Genomic DNA, 9,291 nt, shown 5'->3' with positions numbered 1-9,291 from the left:
AAAAATAAAACAAAGCCTAGAACTTCCAAGGTGGAGCACCTCTAAGCATCAGATACCTCTTGATCGCTTGTCTTCTCGACAGTTTTACTGTACCAATATTAGTATTCTTATTCCCTAAAACCCCCAAAGCCACTAGGGGGCAATGGAGCTATCCGTCACCCATTTTTTTCCATTCATACTTGTGAAATGATTCTAATTTTGTGGGTGGGGGGCGGGGGGGGGAGAGAAGTTGGGTTCTTTGCTATGATGAGTCATCTATGATGTAAGCATGAAGCCGGTCTTCTTTTGACTAAAAAGTTGATTATGTGTGTTTGGATGTTTAAAAAAAAATAGTGGGGAGGAGAAGAGATTTCCCCTTTTTAATGATCTCAACAATTCCCTCCCATGTCTCACTCGGTATATAACCGGTCCAAATGTCCCTTTTTAGGCATCACTTTTATGAATGAAGTATCCTGTGAACTGCTGATCCTCTTACGTCACTCCAGGATGCCACTTTCAGTGAGAATCATCTTTGCAGGTAAAAAAGAAATCTTTTCCCAAGCTTTAACTTTGTTTTAAGATTTTCATTGACACTGTCAAGGTCTACAGCTGGAACTGCACCTGGGTCTCAGATGTTCACCCTCTTCCTTTTCTTGCCACAAACACGAGGACGTGTCACTACTTGGGCCCAGTTCCGCTAAACATCTGGGCATTCAACCAAACGGTGTTGGAAAAAGCTTCTTTTTCTCTTTTTCCCTTTATTCCTGGCTGCCGGGAAAACACCTGGGTCACTGAACAAAGAGCTGCTTTGCTTCACCAAGGGCTGATTTTAAAAGAAAATGGGTGAGCGAGGACATTGCGAGAGCCAGTTTGGTGTAGTGGCTAAAGGCACCAGGTTAGAAACCGGGAGGCTGTGAGTTCAAGTCTTACCTTAGGCACAAACCCAGCTGGGTGACCTTGGGCCAGTCCCCCTCTCTCTCTCAGCCCTAGAAAGAACGAATGGGATGAACCTTCAAGGATGCAGATACAGGTTAGGAAGAACTGCTTGACACTGTCAAGAAACCACTCCGTGTGGTGACATATTCCACGGCTTGACAGCCGTGGAATATGTCACTACACAGAGTGGTTTCTCCCCCTTCGCTGGAAGTGGTCAAACAGACCCTGGTTATCAGAGATGGCGTAGTGAGTCACGCAGTGTGCGGGGTTGGACTGGATGACCTCTGAGCTCCCTTCCAACTCGATGATGCTATGAAAGGAGTAAATGTTAATAATAATATTTGGCACCTATTTTAACAGCACAGATACCGTTTGCTACTCCCCTCCTCCAGGGCAGAAATATCTTTCTGAACCAAGCAAGGGCTCTATTGCCAACCTCAGTGCTCCAAAACTGAATTATTCTCACCGGAATATGGGTTCAAGAGTGACTCATCCATCGATTTTGGCCTTAAAATCCAAACCCAACTGCCCGTCCGGATTTGGTACCATAGGCTGGCCTCCTCCATTTCTAACCATCTTAGAAAAGCAGCCCAACCTCGCCTCGTGATGTAACAACTCCATTTGCTGGATTGCCGTTTCCAGCATGATGGTTTCATCACCGCACAACCTTTCTCCCAGTCGTTCGCTCTAGTGTCAGAATTCCCTGGGTGTTGTGCAATCTGGTGCAAGAGCTGCCAGAGGTGTGCCTCTCTTTGACATCTGCACGCCCAGGCTGGAGATTCGGCTACGTTTCCTGTTATTCCAAAAATTCCTCTCCAGGGCCTCTCTTCTCTTCCTTCCTCCAGAAATCTTGCTTTGATATCTCCTCCCCTTCTGGACGTCTTCCATCTCTGTTGGATCCTCTTTCTGCTTTGTCATCTTTCTGGACAGAAACTAAGCATCAGTTCGGAGGGGTATTTCCAGGGCAAATCTCCTCTTTGATTTTTTTTACCTTGGTCTGCCCGACCGACAGGATGAATCCAATCAGGGGCTTCTGAATCAGGGCGGCGATGTGATGTCTGGAGCTTTCTTGGCCGTTGCGACAAAGATTTGAACTGCTAGTCTGAATAGAATCGAAACCCAGGCTTGAACCACATTGCAACTTGAATCAGATCAAAGCTGATATGTGTGCTCACGTCGGATGCCGCAGGAGCAAAAGCAGCATGTGTATAATAGCAATTTCATTGAATCTTAATTCAGTCTGGTTGCGTACCTGTACAGTGGCTGACGCACGGTATTGCTCTCATGTCTTCGTTGCCAGTGGCATGGAGGTGATTGGTCCACAAAACATTTTTAAAAAATTAGTTCAAAAAAATTAAAAAAAATTTTTTTTAATTAGTTTAAAAAAAAAATTAAAACACAGAAAGCAGGAGGATCACAAGGCCTGGATCTACCAAGGCTCTTCTTTCGTTCATCCTCTTGTTGTCCTTCCCATATCAGGCCTTCTCTCTCCTCTCTTACGTCCTGAAGCCATGCATCCAGACATGAGAACATCGGAGGGGGCCTGGAGGGAATCAGGCCATTGACCATCTAGTCCTACATTCTGAGTAGTCAGACAGATAATACCTTTGAAAGCTTACCAGCTTGGACTGGAGGGCAAGGTTCCCCTTTGTCATTTTCCAGGAGCCAAGATCGCTGCCTTGAGTTCAGGAAGGGAGACACAGCTGTCCTTACGTGTAGCAACTTCAAGCCATGAGAAGTAGCATTCCCTTCTATCAGCCCTCCATCATTTTCCACTGATGATCCCAAGTTGGGACAAATTCCATTTATCTTTAGCATATCTCCCTTTTCTTCCTTTCTTCATTCCGAGCTAAAGAGCTCTAATGTCCTCTTTGGATGATTGCAATGCACTCTGCATGGGGCTGCCCTTGGAGACCACCCAGAACTTACAACTGGTCCAGAACGTAGCCGCGCACCCTGTCTTGGTCACCTCTAGGTTCACCCCCATTCCTCCCTTGTGGTGCGAGCTGCACGGGCTCCCAGTTGCTTTCCAGGTGCAATTCAAGGTGCTGGTTCTCACCTTTAAAACCCGAGATGGCACAAGGCTAGGTTACTAGGGACCACCTCTCTCTGGAGGATCTGCCCATCCCATTAGATCAGATAGGATGGACACGCTCCAGGTCCCTTCCCCGAAACCTTGCCATCTCATGGGACCTAGCAAGTGTGTTTTTTCTGTAGCTGTCCCTACCTTATGGAATATACTCCCCCCAGCTATCTGGCAGCCCCCCACCCACTTAGCCTTCCAGAAGGCCATTCAAACCTGGCTCTTTACTCAGGCACTGGGGTAGAGTGGTGGAGCGTGGGAGGTTGATCAAGGCACCAGCTTTTTCGCTTTTATGTGTTTTTATGGATTTTATAGGGGGGTTTTGCTTTGTTTTACTGTGAGCCACCCAGAATTGTTTTCATATAAAGTGAGAATGAGAATATAGTAGCTGGTTTTTGAAAATAAGTACCACAAACTTTTCAAAGGGCAAAGAGACATGGACAAGTCCAGGTTTATCCCTGTGTGATGCGCAAAACTGTGTGATGAAGTAATGCTTCTGAGTGTAGTCCAGTGTTTCTCAACCTTGGCAACTTTAAGATGCGTGGACTTCAATTCCCAAAATTCCCCAGCCAGCTTGGCTAATGAGAATTTTACCGCAATGTATACTTTGAACCCTGCAAAAAGGCGGGGGGGGGGGGGAGACCTGACAAAAATACCATTTTCCGTATACAAAACAAAACTAGTTTAACCTATTATCTTCATGTCTTGTTATACAGTTAGTAACAGTTAAGTCACTTGACTGAACGACCGGAAACACAGGAATTGAAGCACGTCCACTAGTGCAGCCAAAATTTTGAAAACATTCTCCAGCTGGGACGGCGATGAGAAGAGATTGGTTGAATTAGGGAAAAAGAAATCTTTTCAGATCACTCTGCAGTTTGTGGGGAGGGAGCATCTTTCCACACTTGGTTGTAGTCATAAAAAGGCACTACTGTAGAGCCATTTCTCTCTCTAGGGCAGCGTTTCTCAACCTTAGCAACTTTAAGAGGAGTGGACTTCAACTCCCAGAATTCCCCAGCCAGCCTGGCTGGCTGGGGAATTCTGGGAATTGAAGTCCACACCTCTTAAAGTTGCCAAGGTTGAGAAACACTGGTGTAATCCATATTTTCACATATTTGAGCATGTTTTGTGTGAACTGACCCTCCCTAAAGCTATAGTATATCCAAAGCAGGAAGCAATCGTCCAGAGCTAATTCCATTTTGCCTTACGTATGTAGGAAGTTTTGCCAACTAAAAAGAGGTCTGCAGTAATATTTTACATCAGAAAAATGCGTACAAAAATTCATGTGTTCCATAAAACATGTGACTTTAGTAAAAATGCAAAGGTGATTTTTTAAAAAATTGTAAATGGAGGCAACATCAGAACAGAAGGACAGGAAGATGGGAAAACGAGAACCAAAGTGTGATAAAACTTCTGAGGTTCACCAGCTTTTCATAGTTTTCTTACTAGTGGAAAAATTCACCTCCTCTGCTTTGTCTTCCAACTAGGAGTTCTCTCCATGCTATTGATCACACACTGCAGATTCTCATCTGGGAGACCTTTGCACCAGGACAGAAACAACTCCATGTGTCATGATGTTCGTCCTTGCAAGCACCATGTCTTTGATCAGGTTCGGTGCCTGGTGTCACGTCTGAACATGTCCGCTTCAGGGTTATTTGAGACCTATGTAAGTTATCTCTGTTAACTGTTTCTATCTTAAGTAACAGGTTCATGGTTTAGCACAGCCTGGACAGTAATGCTGGTCAGGTGGGAAATAAAATGGGAGCAAGGACCAGCTGAAAGCATGCAACAGGATTTTGAAAATCAGGGCAGGGATGATAAGAATTCTGGTGCTGGCCCCCCCCCAAATCTTGGGAGACCCCAAATCTCTCATGATTTTGCAATCTCATCTGAAACTTTTGCACCATCTGGTGAGCATGTCGAAAACTCACAGGCTTTGATTACCTTTCACCAAGTAGAAGCAGGTCAGATCTTCAGTGCCGTGCATGTCAGCTATCAGAACATCACTTCTTGTGACAGATACTGGGGGTGAGGGTGGCACATGGACTTGGGATGCTCAAATCATGTTTCACACTCAAAACAGGGGTGTAAAGGTCGCGTTCCCAAATGGAGGGGTCTTTTGAAACGGACTTTTCTTGCACCCCTTAATTTGGTTCTTCCATTTTTCCGGAGCAGCTCCAAAGCCAAGGGCCCCCTTTCACAGAGAAGAATCTGGACGTCTTTTGTGAACCTGACCACGCGTTTCCTCCGTTTGTCAGCCGGGCCAGCGAGAAGAAGGAAATCGTGATCAACCTCTACAAGATCTTTGTCTTTTTCAACGCCTCCTTGGACAATATCACAAAAGATCAGGAAATCCTTCACAGTGACAAGGAAGACTTGCTACGGCGACTCAGAAACACCACCAACAATACTGGTGGCCTTCTGGCTAATCTCACCTGCCTGCTCTGCTCCGAGTACAAGGTCGACCACGTGGACGTGACCTACGGCAACAGTTCCAGCACCAACAACTTTGAGAAAAAACGACAAGGGTGCCAGATACTCCGGAAATACAAAAATGTCATCAGCCACGCTGCCCAAGCTTTGGGACACTGCCACCACAAGCAGACGTGATACTAAACTGTCCTCCCTGGCTTGATCCTTCTCCTTCTCCTTCTTTCCTTCTCCTTCCTTCTTCTTTCTCTTTCTCCATCTTTCCTTCTCCTTCTTCCTCCCTTTCTTCCTTCTCCTTCTTCCCCTTCCCCTTCTCCTCCTTTTGAGGTGGAAATACTAGAGTATTTATTTCAATCTCAGGGTTGCGTTACACACACACAAAAATTAACCTCTCTGGTGTTCTATTTTATTTTATTTTATTTTATTTTTTCCTTAAAACAGCCAGAGAGTGCAGCACCTTAACAAATATTTAAAGGACAATGAAAACTTTTCTCATTTGGAATAATTTAAGAGCCCCTTTTTGCGGGGCTAAAAACACTCCCAAAGCCTCAGGCATTTTTGAAATTTGGACAATCCTTTTTTATCAATGCATAGTTTAATTTAATGATAGTTTAATAATAGTTTATTTGATGTCTTTTTATGATAGTATCTAATGTTATTATTTCATTGTGCTGTGTTGGAGATATCTGCGTGTGTGTGTGTGTACATGTGTGTGCGTGCGCACACACACACACATATAGTTTACTGCTGGCTAGTATGAAAGTCAGGCAATCTTTCAGCTGCCAGAACCCATCCCTTAAAAAGCTTTTTTTCAATGACTTCTCCCCCTGCAGAAGCAGATATGTATCTGCAGCCCCACTGAATTGGGCGGGGAGAGTTCATTGTACTATTTGGGGCAAGCTCCTTCCCGTGGGTCAGACTGCTAAGTTTATAGGTGTGCAAAAGCCTTGTTACACACCTGCATTCTTTTCTTTTCCCCTGGAAATCACTGGGGTCTCAGGTCTTCTGGCGGTCTGCTGCTGCATTTCAACCACAGGGATTTCAGGAAGCTCTTAGGGCCAAATAAATGGGGCTTAAAGAACTATTTGGCCTGATAGTTGCCCACCCTTGTTCTGATACTCTTCAATATTTATTCGCTATCTTGTCGTAGATGACCAGAGGCATAAACAGTGATTGGGTTTTTTAACAGCTAGTTGCCCAAGAATGGCTCTCCCAGCGAAGGTGTCCACAAGGGGTCAAAAAAGTCAAGATGGTCATCACACCCATCCATTTGAAGCCCTGTCCTTTTCTCATATGCCCTTGCTCTCAAACCATAGATTCCTTCACCGCTGGCCATGATAGTTGGAGTTGAGTCCAGCACATTACAAAATCCAGAAGTCAGATCTGGTCCAGAGGCTGAGTTGAATCTCATTTTGGTTTCCAGCTCACTAAGTGCCTTCTTTAATCTCTCTTTCCCAGCTCCCCCACCACACAATCTTGTATGATGATAATAGCAATGATCTACCTCACAGGACTGTTGTGGAAATGATCTAAAATGCTTTGAACATTCTGCTATTATTTATTATCTCCTTTTTTTAGAACATTCCCAGGTTTCTATCCAATTCCAATAGGATTTTTCTTTCAGTTTCTTGCCCCTTGCTTTCTCCCCACGTTTCTATTTAAATGCTGATCTAAGAATGGGTTTTACATGATGCATAAATGTGCACTAAAATGCATGGAAAGGGAGAGAGAGAGAAAGAGATTAAAAGAAAGGGTGCAATCAATTCTAAATGTTGATGACTAGGACAATCTCAGCTAAAAATGTGCGCAGAACAGCCCTGCGGTGGAAAGATGGCCATTGTATTTTTCAAGCAAACTGGTGGATGCTGGGTGAAATGAATGCATTGATTCAGTTCCTTTGTAGAGATTGGCAGGTTTCATTCTTGCTCACAGGGGGTTGATCCCTGGTAAGCAAGATAGGAATAACCATTCTCTTTCTTGCTTATATGTAAAGTATGAGGAAGAAATGATGATTTGGCTACCTGATATGGGCTTGTCATGTTGACTATCTAGCAATTCAATCTCTCGTTTGTTGTGTTTATAGTTAAGATCGCATTCAGAGGCATCCGGAACATTCTTCCAATCTATAAGATGCATTCAGAAAGCGTGCTTAGACTTCATGACTGAATTAACCTGTTTTTCTAGGTTTGCGCAAGACTTTGGAACTGAAACTGAAATCCCACTGCATGTTGGGCCACCAGAGAAAAGCAAAAGTAGCTAAGATGAAAACTAGCCGCGCATAGCATGTTCGATGAATGCAGCCGCTAGATTTGTAACTGACACGGTGAACGGGGTTGCAGGAACACCGCTATTTGGGTTCCCTCGCCACTGAGAATTCAGTTTGCCTGAAGTGTTATCTCCTTGGGCTTTTAAGACCTTCTCAGGATATCCCTGCCAAATGACAGGAGACTACTTTTTATTTTTAAAAGATAGATAGATGATAAATAAATAGGTCTTTCAGGGTGGTGCCTTGGTTGTGGTGAACCATCAGGGTTCTGCAACATACGTAGCTTAGTCCTTTGGAAACTCCAGTCAATCTTTTTTATTATTATTTCTATCTCCCATTGCTTGACATATGTCGTGCTCTAAATCCTTCTCCCCAGCTGGAGATCATAAATAAGGCTGGGCGGGTCTGCTTGTCCTATCCCTCAGCTTCTTCAACCTTATCTCCATCCCAGCCTCTGAGATGGCTCTTTTGATGGTTGGCAAGGCCAGATCTTCCTAACCTTGGAAAGAGCCAGCTGTAAAGATGGAGGGAACCCATCCTGAATCCCATCCTTGGAGTTCTAGAAAGGGCAGGGTGAGGAAGAAGATATAGGAAGGAACCATGGTTAGATGCCACCTTCCCATGTTGGAGCTTTGGAGATGGCAGGCAGAAGAAGAGCGGCCATGCAGAAGACAGACGGAAGAAGGAAGTGGTGTGAATTTTCATCTTCCAAGTTGTAGCTCCATGGGAAAATGTAGAGATGCTTGACAGGCTGGAATGTTTTCCTAAAGCCACAGGACTCTACCCTTAGATTTGCAGGCACTGTAGTTTGCATTCTGTCCATAGTTTAGGACTTAAGTAAGGGAGAGAAGTAAACTCAGGCACTAGAATATAGTTAGATTGTTGTTTGTTGTTCTTGAAAATAATAATAATAATTAATAATAATAATTAATAATAATAATAATAATTAATAATAATAATATATTTATTTGGGCCAAGGCAACAGGATTTCCAATTTTGACTGAAAGGTGCATCAAGCAATGATTTGTTTGGTCCTAACTCTCACAATGTTTTATTTGTATGAAACAGTATGGATGTCTTCACTTGCATAAATTTTTATATTTTTATACTTTGGATTTTATATGCATTTTATAAAATGAATTGTATTAAAAAAAGGCTTCTTAAAATCATGTTATGATTTCTCAGTCTTAGCCTCTGTTTGAGCTCGTGTCTCGGGGGGAGGGCAGTGTTTGGTTAAACCCAGTTTAATGGCCCCAACTGCTGCCTGATTCCTCGTCAAGAGAAGACCAGGTTGGAGAAGACTATGGGCCTGAAGGATGGGAAGGAAACATGGGGAGAAATCTGGGGGGAAACCTCAATGCCTCCACAAAACTACAATTCCCAAGGTTCTTTGGGACAAAAGGGAAAGAGACATTCGTTCAAGCCAGGGTCATCTGCAGCAGGGATCAAAAAGGTCAAGATGGCAGCACATGCAAAAAGAGACAGGGGTCCAATTGTGCAGTTGCTGTCTTGACTTTCTTGAAACACACACGCTGGTTAAAACCCATCTAAAACTGGTTTGGATATTCATGTTGGGACCTCCAGAATCAGGGGCGAA

General features: G+C 43.9%; 1 protein-coding gene across 1 annotated transcript; it reads left to right on the top strand.

Moving 5' to 3' along the window:
* The first annotated feature begins 445 nt into the window (after window positions 1–445).
* Window positions 446–8,777, top strand: LIF (LIF interleukin 6 family cytokine). The gene is made up of 3 exons (XM_007439005.3): window positions 446–517; window positions 4,486–4,664; window positions 5,174–8,777. Exons 1-3 carry the CDS (start codon window positions 487–489, stop codon window positions 5,606–5,608), a joined length of 645 nt encoding a protein of 214 aa, XP_007439067.2. The 5' UTR covers window positions 446–486; the 3' UTR covers window positions 5,609–8,777.
* Window positions 8,778–9,291: the final 514 nt, after the last annotated feature.

The sequence above is a fragment of the Python bivittatus genome, unplaced genomic scaffold, assembly GCF_059951505.1.
Source record: "Python bivittatus isolate LINGU-HERP-01145 unplaced genomic scaffold, Pbiv_v1 ctg000280_np1212, whole genome shotgun sequence".
NCBI lineage: Eukaryota > Metazoa > Chordata > Lepidosauria > Squamata > Pythonidae > Python > Python bivittatus.
The sequence above is the reverse complement of the archived record's forward strand: the minus strand, read 5'-3'. Positions and strand labels throughout refer to the sequence as shown.